This window comes from Crocodylus siamensis, chromosome 14, assembly GCF_052110815.1.
Source record: "Crocodylus siamensis isolate JL-2025a chromosome 14, ASM5211081v1, whole genome shotgun sequence".
Classification (NCBI taxonomy): Eukaryota; Metazoa; Chordata; order Crocodylia; family Crocodylidae; genus Crocodylus; species Crocodylus siamensis.
This window is the reverse complement of record NC_143408.1, coordinates 4523102-4542050: the sequence shown is the minus strand read 5'-3', so window position 1 is coordinate 4542050 and position 18949 is coordinate 4523102. Positions and strand designations below refer to the sequence as shown.

The following is an 18949-nucleotide window of genomic DNA, read 5'->3' as shown; positions in this document are numbered from 1 at the left end:
TGTCACTTTTCAGCCCTTTTTCAGCCACTTTTCTTTAGGTCTGCAGCTGGGATGAATTTTTCTAATGGCATAGAGAAGGAAACCTGCAATCAGGATTTCTCGGTTGGGTTTTTGCAGCGTTTCAGTATAGTGCAAGTTGGGGGAAGAAATATAAAGGGCAGCATGGACTGTTGTGCTGTGAAGACAGGGGGTTAGACCTCAGAGCGCCTGCATTGTCAGAGTGTTTCTTAATTTTAGAGTTGTGACTGGTTCAGTTTTGCACCATGCTTTGGCTGTGTGCAGGCTATTTTTATGCTCTTGTACGTGTACTTTATACTTTTGAAGTTGTACCAGAAATAGTGGTAAGAACTACCACCTATGTGACACATGGGTGTTGCCTGTTACCCCTACGCCATCCCTGGGCAGCTACCACAGTGCTCCGATGGTGGTGACCTAGCCAAGCAAGCATGGAGCCTCTTGCCTGCCCTGGCCCATCCAGCAGTGTGAATGGAGCACAGCAGAGCAGAGGATCAGTTTAATTTATGGTGCTGCCTGATACGCATTTCATGGAGCAGTTTCTCTGTGTGCAAAGGAAAAAGAAAAGTGTTCTGAACATTGAGGGGATGGATCCATTTGGAGAGGGCTGCTTGGAGTGTGACTCGATGCCATGGCACGTCCTTGCAAGGCACAGCCGAAGGGAATATTTCCATCACTCTCACTGGCATGATAAGGAGAGGACAACTCAAGGGTATCTATATTGCTTCAACGTATACAGTGTGGCTTGGATTGGTGTGACCTACGTAATCTCAGCCCCTTGCATGGGAGCGACAGCGCTCTTCTGTTCGTGGAGATGTGTGATCAGATTCCTTATCCAGGTTCAGGCCTGTTTGGGTTTCAAACCCCTTTTCTCCTTTTACTCAGACTCAAGGTTTTGTGCATGCCCAGTTCCAAGTGAGCATCCTGAAAGGGTCGGGCTCCTTGATTCATCACTAGCTTGTAAGCTGAAGAGGTCTGGTTCTCCCTAGTGTTGTTGCCAAACAGTCTTGTTTTATACTTGAATGGATCATAATGGGGGATAACTCCAGGGCAGAATCAATGCTGCTGCAGCATGGGAAGCCTGGAGGGCTCCAGTTACCCCTTTACTCCATCTCATCTTAGCATTTTATACAGAAACTGGAACACAGTAGGACCCCAAGGTTCAGCTGGCACTCGAGGGAACCTTTCGGACTTCTGTTTCTGTCTCTCTGCCCTTCCGTCCCGTAATGTGGTCCTTCCCTGTCCATTAGAAACCAGCAACACAGTTCACCTCCCTTTGAGAGAGCTTTCTGTCCCCGTCTGCGGAGACAGAGAGGAAAGATAAATGGAAGTGTGCACGTGCCTGCGTGTTCAGCCTTCTGAAACTCTAGCATTTGTAGCTAAAATTAGGTCCTTGGAAATATTTGTAGAAAGTTAGTGATTGAAAGGCGTGGAGATGGGGTGAACATTTTCGAAGGAGACAAAAGGAGAGCTGAGGAATGTGCTTTGTGTCCCTTTCCAATGGAAAAAGCAGCTTGATGCACTTTAAACCCAGTCTCCTGCACCACTGTCTTTCCCCCATCCTTGTAGGTGCATGGAGAATACCTGCTTTCAGCAGGATTGTGAGGCTCTGCCAGAGAGAAGGGGGCGGGAAAGAACCACTTGGCCATTGCAGGAACACGGATGTGGCACAATTGCGGCAGCTCAGGAAATATCGCTGCACAGGCTGGAAGAAGCCCCAGGGGAGAGTGGCTACATGTGAATTATTCATGCTCGCTAGTGTGAAAGCAATAAAATAAAATTAAAATTGAAATATAAACATACATCATGTTAGATCTGCGCGGAGAGAGAGGAGCCCGGCTGCTGCAGACTGAGCGTTGCAGGGGATTGGAGAGGTGAAGCCAGGGAGACTGCAGCCTGCATTGTCACTTCCCAGAATAACAATTGATGTAAATTGGACCTGAATAGCCCAGGGTGAGGGTTCTCGGCAATCCTTGCATGCAGTCATTGGGGCCCTCCAGCCCTGCCTTGCGGGAATGGGCTAGCATTCCTGGTTTTGATCTTAATTCGTGCATTCATAACACTTACCCTCCCCTCGTTGGTGTACGCACAAGAGGAAACGTTCCTTGCATTATGCATCTACTGTCTGGATCGGCCCTTTGGCCTCCTCCTCCGTTGCAATCTCCCGGACCCACTGGGCGATCTGCTCCACAGGGCGCATCTTTGTGTTCCCCTTCGCAGGAGCACACAGGTGCCTTTTAAATTACTTACGGAAAAGCAATTGAAAAGCCGCTCAATACAAATCCCTTAAGCCACTATTGATGGAGACGCTGGGGAAAGCTGCTGCCCAGCCAGGATCCTGAAACATGGGCACCATCTGTGATCCTGCAGCTCCTTGGCCAAATTGCATTCCAAGCCTTTCTTTTCTGCACTATTTTTCATTAAATGAATTGAGTTTGCTGGAAATCGCCTGGCCATAAATATTCTCTCCCGCTCAGCACAGTCAGGTTATTACTGCTCCCCAAGTTGGTGCTTCGTTGCAGAGCAGAAGGTGGCCTGCACTCCTCGTGAAATGGAGAACAGGGGTGGGAGGGGGGGAAAAATTCCCTTTTGGGGGAACTGGGGCAGCAGGGAGCTCTGCAGAGAGCCTCCTCTCTCAGCTGCTTTGCATTCAGGGCCATAAATATTTTAATGCTGCTAGTTACAAATGAGAGAGGGAAGAGGCAAAGCAGTGCCACACACGGTTTAATTCCTTGCATTTGTGCTGAGAAAAGGACAGAAATGTAATCGGATGGTTTGCAAAGGGTGGGGGGAAGGTGTTGGGAGGAAGGTTAAGTGTTTTTAAATGCCTGTCCTGGAAATGTTCCAATTGCATCGTCCTCTGACTACAGAGGAGTGGAAATCCAGCAGGAGAGCAAAGCAGGCCAAGAGCCTTATGCTTGTTGGAGGGCCCAGCTAGAAGGGCGCCATGCAGTTCCACATACCAGAACAGGAGAAAATGCTATTTCCTTGGGGTGACACATCTGGATGCTGCTGATGAGTTAGCAGTTTACAAGGGTAGAGGCACATGTGGTCTGGTACTTCTGTGCTGGGAGACGGGACTCTGTAAGGGGTGCCGTGGGCTGGGAGTCCAGTCAGGAGACTGGATGCAAACATATTCTTAGGTGGACCCATGGCTGCAATGCCAAGGTGTATATGTTGGTGTTGCAGCCATGGATCCACCTAAGAATATGTGTGTATCCAGCCTCTTGCACAGCTGGATGCAGAAATGAATTTGGACATTTCCCACTGTCCGTTTGAATTTTGGTTTGCTAGTCCAGCAAAGTGATGCCAGTTTTCCCTGGTTTAGTGGTGCTTCCTCCAGACCCAAGCATAATTATAGTTGTTTAGCCTCTTCCTTACTTCCCATGACCTCTCCTTCCACCTTGCATCCCCTGCAGTTCCACTTCTGAAGCTGCAGACACAAAGATCATTATTTGGTGCTGTAGACCTGGTGTGCGTTAAGTCACTGGAGGCAGTGGAAGGACATCACTGGGCTTTTGTTTTTGGCATTAATTTTTTATGCTTTAACCATTATGCCCGCAGCTCTAAAAGTTTTTTGTGACAGCCATTTAGGAGCAATAAATCATGTTTAAGTGTCCTCTCTGCTGTTTAAATTTATTTTCTCAACAAGCTAATAAATTAGACTCCTTCATTGCAGTGTAATCAAACTCCACACCGAAAAAATAGCAGTCAGATTTTTGCCCTGCAGGCAAGTTGGCTGATGGCTCTCCTTGATACACGTCTGTATTTTTTATCCTGGTCTGTTTTGTATGGGCACAGCTAGATCGGTGACCCCATTGCCAAGCAGGCCAGTCGGCTCTTAGCTGCATCCAGAGCGGGTCAGTGCAAAGCTGCTTTTCTGTCTGATTACCCCCTGCCTCCCAGCTCCTTTTAGGTAGCCAGTTTACTTCTGGTAATGGAAACAGCTAAACCCTGTGTGCCAGCAGTGAACAGGGTTGGCATTTTGGGTGCTTACACTTGATGGATTTGAGGAAAAAATAATACCCAGCATCTTGATTTAAGATGATGAGGATTAGCTGCTGTGCTCTAGCATTAGATTAGCTTTGTGTCTTTTTGAGGCCTTTCATTTCGGAAGTGTAACGAATCATTTGTCCTCTGTGGCAGCAAGCACACCAGGGAACCAGTTAATGGCAATCTAGAACCTTTCACCTCCAGGCTTTCAATGCAGCCCCTTTCCGAAGTGACCAAAATCGTTACCCCCTAATGACTAGTGTTCACAATCTGTTACAGCAGAGAGAGATCTGTCTGCCACCTCACTTGCCAATAGCTGGCAGTCTTGTCGGTAGGCTCAGAGGAAATGCAAAATTAAATGTAGAGATCGGATCTCAGCGGCCTGTTTCAGGATCTTCCAGGCCAGATATGGGAGAGGCAGGCAGAGTCAGATGCTGGCATGGTCCCTGCTTCTGCTGGTCTTTAAGGAGAGATGAAATACTTGGCTCTCGGTCTTGACATCTTTCAACCAGTTGACGTAGGCATGGGCAGGTGAACATACCTGATACTATTATAGGAGTTAATGAAGTCGATATGTACAGTGTTATAGGTGTTTAAGCTCCCCAAAGGAAGGGGAACCCTGTTGGACAAGAAAGAGAAAATTGCTCCTGTCTGCCTGTAACACCTGACTGACCCTAGTATCTGGAACTCTCTTGCAGTGCACTTGCCGCAAAGACATGGTGAAGATTTCCATGGACGTCTTTGTGAGGGTTCTGCAACCAGAACGTTACGACCTGTGGAAACAAGGGAAAGATATCGCTGTCTTGGATCACATGAAACCCACGGCTCTGACCAGTCCAGAGCTAGACGCCTGGAATGAGACAAAGTCTGAGCTGAAATCTAAACTGCTCCGTAGGTAAGGAGAGCCTGCTATCAGTCGGGTACTTACATGCATCTTAACTAGCATATTTTGGGCTGCTTTTGTTGTCTGAAAGAGAGCTACCAGCTCCTGAGTGCCTGAGAAGGTGCTGTATAGCCTTAATATTCCAGGCTCCTGTGGGCTTGGGATTTCATCTGTATGTCGCTAGCTGAAAAAATACATACACGGGCTCTAAACTTTGAGGGCCCAGCCGGTGGTCTCCTTCCTTCATGGTATTAGGGCTGCACTGATCATTGTGATAGAAGGACCCTGAAGCAAGTGCCTAAGGGTCAGGGCATGTATCCCATACAGAGCATTTTTGACATTTGATAACTTAGGGTTTTATGTTCCCAGGGAGGAGTTTTACAGATAGAGGAGAAGGGCAGATACTCCTGTAACAACCCAGACTACAGTATCTAGTTTCCAGATATACCCAATGCCTGGCATCTTAGAGGAGTACATGTTAAATCCATAATGTATTTGGTCCATTGTGCAGTGGTAAACTTGACCTGTCAACAGTGGTGAGTAAAAGCATAGGCAGATGCAGATGTGCAGTCCCAGACAGATCTGCGATGGCACAGAAGCATTGTTCTGAGTGTTGCTCTCCCAAATTACAAAACTTGCAAGGAAGAGTGCTAATCTTTCAAGTTAGGATCCAGATATTAAATCTTATAAGCTCAGGTGCCAAAACCTTGCAGTTGCTCTGACTTTATTTTACCTTGTATATTTTGGTTGCATAAAATGCTCACATTCTTTTCCCTTCAAGTGTTATAGAGAAATGTTTCCCGTGTAACTAGGAACTTTACAGCCCCAACTTCTCCCATCCTGAAAATCAAAATTTCATACAGAAGGCGTTATAGCTCCACCTGCCAGGGAACAGGAAAAGGAAAGACTGTTGGTCACACAGGGCATTTTTACACATGCTCTGGAGTGGGAGTCGGGGCGGGGGGGCTTTAATTAGTCTGGTTCTGAGAGCCACTCTGATTAAAGCACCTGCAGTGTCTTGTGTATCAGCATCTCCATGCTTTAAAATGGCGGCTGGGGCACTTCAACTAAAGCTCATCAGACAAAGTACAGGGCTTCTGTTGGAGGTGCGCTAATTAGCGTGCTCCAACAGACTTGATTAATTGAGTCGTCTCCAGTGCACTGTAATTGCAACGCATCGGAGCAGCCTCCCAGCACATGTACAGGCACCCGCAGAGTGCTTCTACCTTGGCTCCTATCCTCTTCCTCCAGCCTTTTCTTTTTCTTTTGGGAGTATGGAGTTGTCACTCAGCCTTTTCTGCTTTTATGTCTCACTGGGTTTCTCTATTTGAGATCAAAGAAAAAGAGATAGTGAAAAGAGAAGACCTCCTTAAAAGAATTACAGAGAAATGTTTTGACCTTGTGAATGTTTCAGGTTTCCAAATCGCATGTGGATGAGTCCCTTCTCCTCCCCCCTGCCCCATTAGGTTGCTGTACCCTCTTCTTTAGGGTGCAATGAAAATGAAGGTGGTGCTAAATCTCTGATGCAGCTGGAGTAGCCAGCATTGGAAGATCCTGGAATTGCAATTCTGGGCTTAAACTACGATTGCTGGACCTTGGGGCTGCAGGGTCCTATAGTGTTATTTCTGATGAACTCCACGCCTGGCTGCTTATAATCCAGAATGACGCTGCCTAGCTCCTTTATTTTTTTTTAGCAGAGTGCCTTTGTTCTCATATCCCTTAAGCGACACAGGAACAAGACACAGAATGAGCGTGTCCACACATAATTATCAGAAACAGTTCCTTGTGCAGCATTTATCTTGGCTCCCCAGGGTCCTCAAGCCCCTGGGAGGACAAGCGTTCTCTTATCATCTTTGGATGTTTCTTGGGCAATTTCTCAGGCAGAGGGTTTCATCCAGTGGCAGGTACCACGCTCGTAGAGCACAGGCCCAGCCCAGCAGGCTTGCTGCCTAGCTCTCCCTGGCATGCCGACTACTGCGTTTCCCTTGTAGCTGCTGTGATTGTGTAGGTCAGGGGTCAGCAACTCCAGAACATGACATGTGAGGCCAATTTCCTTGGCGTGCATTGGGGCCGGAGAGGCAGCAACTGTTTGCAGCCTCCTGACTGCAGCTAGCCCTGGCTCTAGGTAGTTGCTGCCAGCCAGGAGCCCGGGCTGCTCCCAGGAGGCAGCTGGGATGCTGCAAGCCCTATGGGGAGTAGCCCAGGCTCTGTGACTATCAGCAGCTACCAGAGCCGGGACCGGCTGCAGCTGGGAGACTACAAACAGCTGCTGCCTCCCCAGCCTTGGCCCCAGTGGGTGCAGTGCTGGCACTTGCTGCCTTGCCGGGGCTGGGGCTGGGAGGCAGCAGCTGTTTATAGCTTCCCGGCTGCAGCCAGCCTGGCTCTGGGTAGTTGCTGATAGCCATAGAGCCCGGGCTGCTCCCATGGAGGCCCTGCTGCAAGCAGCCTGGGCTCTGTGGCAGTCAGCAGCGACCCAGAACCTGGGCCAGCTGCAAACATCTGCAGCTTCTTCGTCCTGGCCCCGGCCCCGGCCCCGGCCCCAGCTGCCTCCCAGCCCCAGATCCGGCTCCAGGGAGGCAGCACATACTGGCAGTGCTCCCTGCTGTGCTGCCCTTGCCGCTTCTGCAGAGCAGTGTTGGAACCCGGCACAGCAGGGGGCACAGAAAGCTGCCTGCTGCCAGCTCCCTGCTGCCCTACCACACTTCCCCTGCAGACAGGGGCAGCAGTGAGGGGCACAACCCTGCGTGCTGCCCACGCTGCTCCCATGCACACAAGGGAAGTGTGGCAGGGCAGCGGGGAGCTGGGAGCAGGCAGCTTTCTGTGCCCCCTGCCGTGCCAGGTTCCAACGCTGCATTGCAGAAGCAGCGAGGGCAGCACAGCGGGGAGCATTACTGGTACATGCTGCCTCCCTGGAGCCCGGGGCTGGGGTGGAGAGGCAGCAAATGTTTGCAGCTGGCCCAGGTTCTGGGTAGCTGCTGACAGCCACAGAGCGTGGGCTGGGGGGCAGGAGCTTTGAGTGAGGGGCAGCAGGGGTGGGGGGCAAGGGTCATGAGCAGGGCTGGGGGACAAGGGGTGGCAGCGCTGGGGGGCAGGGCCTTTGGATGAGGGACAAGGGTCATGAGTGGGGTTGGGGGGCAAGGGACAACAGGGCTGGGCTAAGGGGCTTTGGGTGGGGGGCAAGGGGCACAAGCAGGGCATCCTGCCATGTACCCCCTGCCTTCATTTTGTTTTTCTGGCATGCTGACACTCCGGCATCTTCCAGGGTAGGCATTGTGGGGTTTTTCAGCACTCCAGCCAAAAAACGTTGCCTACCCCTGGTGTAGGTGCTTGTATTGCAGCACTACGGAGAGCTCTCGGCAGCTGTCCCATCACTTCTCATGCTTTATGCTCCTCACCTCTCCTTTTGGCTGGTTCTTCTGGGGCTATAAGATGATGGCACTGTTGTTGTCGCTCCAGTTGTGCTGCAATGTGTCCCATAATGAAGATTGGCATGTCCACATGTCACCTTTCAAAGTGGGTGTAAAGAGTAGGGTCCCAGTGGGGTAAGCTGACAGTCAGCTGATTGTTGGCCCTGGCTGGCAGGGGCCGAAAATCAGCTGATTGTCAAAACCCTGTGCCTGGCATCTCTGGTTGGGCTGCCAGGGTATGGGAGGATCAGATGCTCCTTGTAGTGGAGGAAAGCCCACAAGCTTCCTCCCTTGGGGACTTAAACCCTGCTGGGAGCCTCTGATTCTCTTCACCTTGGCCAGCGTTACATGCATGGTTTTCAGAGATCCCTGGTATATGGGGACCCTGGGGTCAGGGAGTGTCTCTCCAATCCCAGGGTCTCTGTGTGCCAGGGATTTCTTTGAAAAAAAAAAAAAAAAAAAAAAAAAAGGTGCAGTGGAGCTAAGGCTGACAATCAGTTGATTGATGGGTGAGCCGGGACCTTTTAAGATCCATGTTTTTGGCCCAGCTGGGCTGCGCACATGGTATTTATACATCCCCGGCACACCGGGACCCTCCTCCATTGCTGAAGAATGTCCTTGATAAGTGAGTCTGTTAGATGGTCGTGGCTTTTCAGCTTATAACCATAAACATGGAGGTGCAAAGCTGCCCTTAGAGGTTGTGTTCATATCACTGCTCTGTATAGCATTCCTCTAGGTCAGTGGTTTTTCAACCCCCCTGGGGGTCTACAGACTATGTCTAAGGGGTCTGTGAAAGAAGACTAGGATCAATCAAAAGAATGTGAATACCCACATTTGCCATTCAAAGGGGTTCTCATGGCCATTTGAAATTTCCAAAGTGGTCTGCACCTCCCATTCAAAATTTTTTAGGGGTCCACAAATGAACAAAGATTGAAAACCACTGCACTAAGTGAACACCAGTATGGAGGCTGTTTATTCCCAGAGACTCCATGCAGTGTTACCAAATACCTCTTCCCCTGGCTGCCCAGCATACCTGGGTGGTAGGGAAAGACAAGTGGAGGAATATCACTGAGTTGAATGAAAGTCGGCACTTTGAGTGGCTATGAGAGACATGTTTTTCTCTCTAGCTTTGATTTCTCTCCTCCTTCCCCCCACCAAATAAGTGCTGGATGTCACGCCTGCTCAGGTGGCTTTTGTAAATCCCACTAAGTGCCTGTCTGCATCTTTGGGCTCCAAAAATACCCTTGTAAATCTGGCTTTTTTATCCCTGAAGGTTTTACAGTGGTCATGTAGACTTGCCTTCCTAACTGGGCAGCTTCTACTTGTAGGGCTTCGTGATGTACTGTGAAGAGGCCTGGAACATTTCTGTGTAGCCTGGGCCTTGTTATCTGGGTTGTGCTGCTGGAAATCGGGGTTTAAAGGCTTCTAAAACAATCCTTGCTTGGATTAAAGACTTGGTCAGCATGTCTTGTAATCAGGTGAATAAATCTCTCCTGTCTGTCTGAACCTCTAGAGTTGGTGCTGCCACCTGAGCAGAGACAATATATGTGCCAGTTTGATAAATGCAAGGCCAAAATTTGGCAGCTGTGGGCTCCACCTCTTGGTACATTATTGTACTGTAAAGTTTCTCATTTTTGTGGTTATGAAAATATCCTGAAAACCTGAACTGAATATAAACCCAATATGCTGGAGTCTGCATGAGTCTATAGATAGCTAAAACAATGGTTCTCTAAGGGCCAAGTTACCCCCACTGATCTCAATTGGGCATTAATTCTGAGACCTGAAGACAGCCGTTTACATTTCATTTTCAGATAGCATATGGCTGATTTTAGCAGAAACATCCAGTGAATGTGCTTACCCCACAATCCCAAGCTACCCCTTGTTCCTCTTCAGAAGCCACAATAACAGCACTTGGCTTCCTTTACTGCACTATATATTTTTCATATTTATTTTGGGAAAAACTTCTGTTGTAAATGAGATAGGCCTAGAACAGGGGTGGGCGATTATTTTGGCTGGAGGGCCACTTAAGGAGTTTTGGTGAGTTGTCAAGGGCTGCAAGGGTAGCCCCGGCCCTTGTTAGGTGCCCCGCCCCCTGGTTGCCATCTTGTGACCAGAAGTCTCGCCCCCCTGACCTTTGCCACTGGAAGTCTCTCCTCTTGCCCCTCCTTGGGGGCGTTGCTTGTGTATTGTGTGTGATGGGGTAGGGAGTGTATGTGGTGGGGTATGGGGTGAGTATGTGGTATGTGGCTGGGTGTTTGTGTGGGTGTGTGGGACTGTTGGGTGTGTGTGTGTGGCTATGGTGGGGGCTGGGATGTGTGGGACAGTGTTGGTGGGATGTGTGGGTATGGTGGGGGTGGGGTGTGTGTGGTTGAGGTTTGGGGAATGTGTGGATATAATGGGGGTGGGTGAATGTGGGGGTTGTAGGTGGGGTGTGGGACAGTGGATGTGTGTGTAGGTATGGTGGAGTATGATGGGATATGGGTGCATGTGTGGGGTGTGATTAGGGTTTGGGTGGGTTGGGCGTGTGCATATGGGGGGCTGCCCCCCCTCTGCTTTTCCCTTCCCTATGTGCCCCCCCACCTGTTCATAGTGCCATGGCTGAGCCCAGCCCCTCCACAGGCAGTGGGGAGCAGGAAGGGGATCAGCACTGCCTGGCTGGCTTGCAGCACAGGGAAAGCAGCTGCTCCCAGCAGGCAGCAAGAGAAGCCCTGGCGGGGTGGGGGGATGACACACACCCTTGGCTTGGCACCTTTAGTCTCTGTCTTGCACCTGCCCAGCAGGGCTGCACTGAGCTCACACTGGCTCCTACTGCTGCTCCTGCCCCACCTGCCTGTCCCATGCCTGCCCGGTGAGACTTTGTGAGCAGTGGAGCTCCTTTGTGCCCCCCGCGCCCCATTCACACAGTCCCCTACCCAGCCATGCATGAGTGGGACCAGAGTGAGCTGCAGGCAGAGCCCCGCTCCCCTCAGCGCTGCAGCTTCCCCTCCCTACCTGCTGCCCTGAGCGCTGCAGCAGGGACAGGAGGAGGAGTTGCTGAAGGCCAGGACAGCCCAGCAGTTCCCTAGACAGCGGCAGCAGCAGCCCTGCCTGGAAGCTGTGCCTGCTGGCCAGGGCTGGTGCCCTCTGGCGGGGGAGGCTGGGAGCACAGCACGTGCTGCTCCCAGCAGGCATGGGTGGGACCTAGCCCCATGCAGAGTGCAGGAGTGGAGCCAGGTACAGTTAATTGGCAGGTGCCTGCCTGTGGGCCAGATCCAATGAGCTGGTGGGTTAGATTCGGCCCGCAGACCATATTTTGCCCACCCCAGTCTAGAATGTTCATTTTATAAAATCCAGGAACCCTGGTCTTGAGATCTAGATTGAATTTGCTTGTGACTGTACAGGCCCTTGCCTTATACTACTACCTACTAGGTAAATCTACCTTTGCTTATAAAGCAGCTCTTTGCCATTTAAAGTCTCTATTTAGGGCATCCAAACTGCGCTGGAGTTTTATTTCATCACACTTGGTGCATCTACAGAAGATGTTACAGCGCAGTTGCAGTGAGCTACCGCACAGTAACTCGTTGCTAGTGCACAGTAGCATTGCCGGACACTAACTGTGATGTGATGCTACTGTGCGGTAGTGATGAGCTTCTGCACAGTAGTTTGTTCTTACTGTGGAGTGTAATCGGGGGGGAAAAACCACGCGGCAACAGTTCTGTAGTTACTGTGCAGTCATTTAGTACTTGCCTGTGTAAATACTACATAACTGCGCAGTCTCTTGCTCGTGTATTAATTGCACATGTAGATGCATCTGCTGCGAGTGAAAAGTACATAGCAGTAATTGTGGTTTGTAGTTCTCCCTTCTGTCATCTTCATTTATAAGTATCATTGCTTTCTTTTGTATTACAACGATTTGAAAGAAGAACCTGTGTGTATAAATCTTGTGTGCTCTACAGTCTTTTTAACTGGACACAGGGTGTTCTAATGTTTGCTATATTAAAATCTTGTTTTGTAGGATAGGAGAGGAAGAAGAGGACAGCAAGCACAATTACCGGTATGTAACTTCCCCTCCCTTGTTTTGCCTGAATTTTTTTTTTTCCCTTTCCAGATTTTTCCTACAGAAAAAAGGACTCGCACTGCAGTAGTTACAGAGGGAGGCTGGACTGCTGTTCTCTTCAGTAATAGACTGCTGGACTGTCCAGCATCTACCCCCAGCGGCTCTGATAGCAGGCAGAAGCTTGGATACTGCAACATAAATCCTAGAGAGATGGAATTGGTCTGACCTCTTTGAGGGGTGGTTGAACCCTACATGCTTGCTCTTCACATTCCCACCTAATCTCTTCTCATAATAGAAAGTATCTAGCTGTTTCTTGCACCCCGTTCTCAGGCACCCTGGTGATGAGCATAGTATAAATACCCATATAATCAGATTCTAGCCTCAATTAGATCACATTCTCTTTGTGTTCGCTTCTCTGAGGGAGAAATAGGGTGACCTGAATTCCAGGCACATTCCTAATCTCCTGATGTTGAATGTCCCCTGTTTTTTAAATCCTTTTCCCTAGTGTGGGAACAGCTTCTCATTTCTCTCTGTCAAATCCCTTCATAATTTTGAATATCCCTGTCCGGTCATTTAATGCTGACATGTCTGGACTTAGCTGGACTCATTGTGGTTTGGATTTTAGGTGGTTGTCAGTGTCAACTTTATTTGCTACACTGGATTTATATTCAGGATTCACTTCAAAATGGCCTACAACTGTGAAGATCTTTCAACAACGTGTGCAAGAAAGCAATCCTACACTCCTAGGAGCTTGATTACTGTTCTTCAGTTTTGCCTGCTCTGCCTGCTATTTCAATAGCATAATAATAGGAATAATCTGATCAAAATTAAGTCTGTTTTATGGGTAGACAATTTTCCTGCTTGGCTTTCTGATTTTTGTCCTCTAGTTACAGCACAGGGCCAATTTCCCGAATCCTGTGAGTGTCTTCTTCTCTCTTTATCCCAGTGACCTTATGTCATTTATCCCTGCATACTAATTGTTGTTTTCCACTCTTAGCTGTAACTCTTCTCCTACTCCCTTTTACTTATGGGTGAATAGCTATATTAAATATGAAGACATTTTTCTGGCTTATTCACATCGCTTTTGTTTTAACAACATCTTTCTTATCCTTGCTAACCTATGTCTGGGATTCTGCATTTGACTCATGTCTTCTCCTAGTGGCATGGAGGATATCCAGGCATGGGATTTGTGAGGCTGCCTTTGTTTAACCTTCACTTGATTTCTTACCGGTATTAATTTCTGTCTGTGTCAGGTGAAAGGCTTTCTGGGAGCCAAATGTCTCTCATACTAATTCTTGTTCCTATATGTGCAGCTGATGTGCTGAATAAACCTCGGCTAGTGAAGATGCTGCCGAGATGTGGTATTTGCATAATGGTTAATTGATTGTGGCTAAAGCTAATTGGTCAACAGAGCGGGTTGCCAATAAACAGCTGCCGCATTCCAAAAAGTTTAATTGGATTAGAAGGTTTTATAAATGGGCTGCCAATAGATGAAGCAAACAGGTTCTGGAAAGAGAGCCATTTCTCCCTTTGTCATGCTTGGTTTAAGAAGAAAAATCTTTATAAAGACAAAATTGAATTGCAATAGAAGTTTCAATTTGCCCACATAGAAGGTAAGCCTGTGCTGTTTTTCTGCCCCTCTCTTCTGCTTTTCCTTTGCAACACTTGCTCCAAATGCACAGGCTGATTTTGTTCCCCTCTCATCTAGGTGATGGACCTTTCCCACAGGTGGCTTTATTTCAGTTGAAATTTTAACAGACTGTTGGTGGTGTTAATTTTCAATAATCCCAGTAGGCCTATAACATTCTTAAAACTGAAATGAGGAGTTAGGCTGACTTTGCATACCTGAGGCCAACTTCAGTAGGGCACTTGAGGAGTGCTTTAAAACTGCAGACCTGGTAAACATGCCTGATATCTTAAATCTGGGTATTACAGCACCTTGGGAAGAAAGAGGTTGCACGTGTTGATACGAGCTTATAGCTTACGGGCTGACAACCCCCAGCATATGTGCCAGAGCATAACATGCAAGGCCATTTTGCTCGGCACACCACAGCCGGCCAGGGCTCTGGGCAGCTACTGCTGGCCACAGAGCCCGGGCTGCTCGCAGCAGGCAGCTGGGAGGCTGCAAACCCTGCTGCATGCTGCCGGGGCTTCGTGGCAGGCAGCAGCTGCCCAGAGCCTGGGCTGGCTGTGGCAGGCAGCCGGGAGGCTGCAAACAACCACACTGGGGTCTGGAAACCTGACTGGGCTCAGTGACAGTGGCTGCATGTGCGCCTCCGGGTGGACAGCGGGAAAGGGACTGAGACGGCGCTGCCCCACACACCTTCCTGGCCATGCATCCCGAGGCACGGACCCCGGTGCAGCTGTTTGCAGCCTCCCAGTTACCTGCCACACTTGGCCCGAGCTCTGGGCAGCTGCAGCAGGCAGGCTCCACACAGCTGCACCAGTCTCCAGAGCCCCAGCGCTGGCTCTGTGGGGGTCGTGGGTGCACGTGTGCCTCTGTGCACAGTGCAGAAGGGGCCAGGCCAGTGCAAGCCCAGCCCCTCCCCTGCCATCCACCTGCAGGTATGCATGCACCCACCACCAGGAATGAGGATTGGGTCCCACACCGCTCCCCCACTGTCTGCCTCTGGCTCACCAAGTCAAGGCATGCATTGAGGTTGGGGTGTGTTTGGCACTCCAGCCAAAAAGATTGCCGACCTGGTATAGCTCTTCATTAGTGGAGCTCCACATAGTTGTCAGTACCTTGCCGTAGCTTTGCCTCATTTACGCACCCCATTTTCCTACATGCCGTAACATGTAGGTCTGTTATGTTAGAGCTGAAGGCAGGGAGGGGTGTCTCTCACTGCCTCCTCCTTGTATAGGAAGATCCTAAAATACTGCTTTATTTCAGAGCTGTTCTTCCTGAAATAATTTCAGTCTTTCTTCCCCTGCAAGCTTCAGGAAAGGCAGTTGGATCTCCTGGAGGGCAGGGGTTCAATTCTGGCCTGTGCCTGCCTTGCCGAACTTCAGCAGGTTATTTACCCTCTGTTTCCTGTGCCTGAAGATTAGGGATGACATTTGCTTTCCGAGAGAGTCGGTTACTTCGTGTCCTGGTAGCATATGAAGGTGTAAAACCCCATGTGACCACACTGTGCGGTTTTTTTTGTCCCTTTAGAAGCTTATTGCTCAGCAGCGAGGTCCCTTTGTTAATCTTGACTATTGTAAAAGGCCTGTCTGCTCGTCCGCTGGAGTCTGCTGTGCTCATTGCTTCCTAGATTATTCCAGAATTGCCCTGAAGCAGGTTTCAAGCTGTTGAACACATATACGTTCCTTGGTTCGATGGCCTCAGTTAGCCACATTCTCCATATGTTTACAGCTCTTGGGATTAAATAATTCTGCCTGAGCACTCTGACTTCCCTCACCAGGCTGAGGTTTATCTTGTTCGGTATGTGTTTGTCCAAAACTCTTTGTGGTTTTAAGTACTTCTGTTAGGTCACTTTGCAGTTTGTTCTAAAAAAAGAAGTGGTGGTGCCTTTTGGGGGTTTTCATTTACCGAATCCTTAATTTTTAAAGCATTTCATTGGCTACATGTCTGCTTCTGCAAGACATTTGGACCCATAGGAAGCTTGCCTTAACTTAGTAAGGCAGTATAGATCAACTCTGCCCATGGCTTTGGCCAAAAGCCTTGAATTCACTTCACAGGAAGGCAGCCCATTTCTCATATTGCAGTCATGCCCGAGCAAGGGAGCATCATCTCCTCTTTCTGCTACCATGGATCCATGTACTTGTAGCTCTAGAAATGCAGCTTCACCTGTGGAGTGCTCCCTCTCCTGCCTGCTGCGATCCCTTCAGCTTCAAAGTGATAGAGGCACTGGAGATGTTCCCCTGCACCTCTTACAAGTTTAAACCTTTGTGCCCTGCTTGTGGATAACTGGAGTAAAGTATTTTCTTTATTAAAAATAGCCTCCAACACTGCATCTTACTCTAGTTCCTTTACCGACTCCAGAAAGTTTAAAGAAAAGTTGTGTTTGCTTGCCTTGCCTCTGAAAACGTGGTGCATCTTTAGGACCTTGGTGGGGAGAAAAGCTGATGCTTCTCAGTTCAGCTGCGTGTACCTGCTAATGAATGTCTTGCAGGTGTGAAGTAAACATCTATACTTAGAGGGCAACCATATGGTTAGAGTCTAGCAATTATAAATTACCATGCTTGTGGTTTAATTTTCCTTCTCTATTAATCATTCATTATTTTGCAGGTTGTTGGATTCCACCCCCCCCCATTCAGTTTGTTGCTTCATTAAGGGGTCTGTTAACTTCATTCTACTCCAGATCTAATTAGGGGCTGAGTTTCTAGATGGGTGTGGAGGGTGTGAAGCTGGATTCCAGCTCCCTAGGACTCTGAGGCAGATAAGTGGTAGAGGATGGCACGGCATTCCCTCATTATGGTATGGCAGATGTCATGGCACAGAATGTGGAGACCATATGGAAGTCGCTGCACGCTAAAAATGAGGATGAAAGTTGCAGTTTTCTGAATCCATCTCTGCTGATAAAGGGTTTCATTTACCCTGGACCTGGAGTTCAGATATTTACTTGACCATGGCATTCTTAAAACTAGATAAAATGTACAAGTGGCTCCTAACTTGGAAGGGCTCCCTCGCTTCAGTGGATCTCCCTTGCCATCATCCTGGGTGCTGCTCTCTGTAGTTTTCTTGCTTTGGATTTGATCAGTGTTGTTCAAAATCGCTGTCAGTAAGGGTGGTGTTTTGCTACATCTCGAGTGTCAATATGACACTAACATCTGCCCTTCTTATTAGTCTTTGGGTCACTCTTTGACTTACTGAATTACCTTACGGTGACATTATCTGCTCAGAAAGGCATAGGCTACCTGCATTGACTAGTGAATGGCCTAAGCCAAAAATTTGGCAGCACTTGATGATGCCCAAGAGCTGGAACACGCTCCTTGGCAGAGTATCAGATTTCTCTAGAGAGGCTAAGGCACTTAGAAAGGGGAGGAGGAGAGGGTAACATGTTTTTGGCTGCTTCTGTCAAAGGTTTGCACAGCATAGGCAGTTTGTGTTAGCATTGGTGCAAATCTTTGTGCAGACCTCAGAGAGAACTAAACTTCTTTCCTGAATGTTGGGAATGAATCTTAGACGGTCTGCATCTGCCTTGCCCATCTCCTCCGCGATGTCTATTCTGCCTCTGCGATGGCGCAGGACATTGCTAGGTAACTTTTGTTCTTTCTCCCAGGTTGGTCCTTCATTTCACTGTTGAGTTCTTTTAGGACGTGTGATTTGTTTTAAAAACTCAGGGCTGTTCCTTAGTGGAGATCCTTACTCTGCCCTTCCAGGTCTCACAGGAAAAGAAGCCAACCCAGAAGGCATAAAACAGAAGATCAGAAGTCCCTCGGAGAAGTCATGGCTATCGAGACTGCCTTGGATGAGGTGAAAGTAAAAGAGGAGCTGAAAAGAGGGCCAGACCTAGATGAAGAGGAAAAAAGTAAAGCGACGGAAGGGGGAGAAGGTGAGGACCTTGCTTGCTGATGACAGATCATTTAAACAGAGAAATGGGGCAAGCGGCGCCTCCAGAACTTATTTGTAAATAATCTGTCAAGTGTTGTTTATTCCCGTGGAAAGATCGGTGGACTCTTTCCCAATATTAAACCTTTACTTACTGAAATCGCCATCGTGTACAGCCACGATTGATTTTTCCCCTCTCTTTAACAATTCAGGCCAAATAGCTTTCTGTGCAGGGCTTGGAAGTTTTGCCAGAGCTATTACAGTTTTATAAAAATATACATTACAGGAGGAATATATTTTTAAATATTTCATAAAGGAATGAATAAATATGTTTGCTGTGCCCTTCTCTGGGAGCGGTATGCCTTATATATTCCCATGGGCAATAGATCTCTCTCCTCTCCCTCCTTCTCTGCATAAAGCTATCTTTTGCGTATGTGAAGTTTTCACTTGCTGTACAAATAGGAGTAGAAATTTGACTGAAGTCATTCTGCTGGAGGAGAGACTTCAAATTTGGCTTTGAGTGCTTGAATTAGCACAAGTCTGTGGCAGCCCTACTGTGTGTGTATAATTGATTGTGTGCGCACAATTCTAGCACAGGTCCTGCACTTCACTTAAAGAGAGGAAGTTTCTAAGTGGCGTATGGATTGGGAGTTAACGTGGGACTGTGTCTTAAATCCGGTATTGAATTATGGTCTGACCTTCAGCAGATCACACAATACCTCTCCGCTGGTTCGCACGTATTTGGCCTGGCCGTGGTACTTATTAACCTTCTAGGATGAGTCTGAGTAGAGTTTGCAAAGCGCTTTGAGTGTTAGATGAAAGGCACCATGCGAAGAGTGAAGTATAAAGAAGGCTTGTCGTAGATCAGGGCATGTCCTGGTTTGTGACGGGTATGTTGTAGTTTCTCTCCAGGTATGACACACAATATTTTGGTACGTGCTGCTGAAGAACCAGGCCTTTGTCACCATGCAGAGATCTGTGGCTCTTCCCAGTAGAGAGGCTCTGTGATGTCACTAGGATGCTCTGCCTCTTAGCACTGTATTGAAGGTTGTAATTCTTGCTTCCTATGCCCTTTTTTTGCACTATATGCAGTGCAGAGAATAACCTGCACATAGATA

At 48.5% G+C, this 18949-nt stretch overlaps 1 protein-coding gene across 2 annotated transcripts in view; it reads left to right on the top strand.

The window, feature by feature from the left end:
- The window catches only part of KDM4B (lysine demethylase 4B), a 152370-nt gene that overhangs the window by 92556 nt on the left and 40865 nt on the right, over window positions 1–18949 (top strand). For both annotated transcript variants that reach the window (XM_090028106.1, XM_090028105.1), the window contains exons 9-11: window positions 4707–4903; window positions 12293–12331; window positions 17663–17835. In XM_090028106.1, coding sequence (XP_089884232.1) covers window positions 4707–4903; window positions 12293–12331; window positions 17663–17835 — 409 coding nt within the window. The remainder of the gene's footprint in view (window positions 1–4706; window positions 4904–12292; window positions 12332–17662; window positions 17836–18949) is intronic.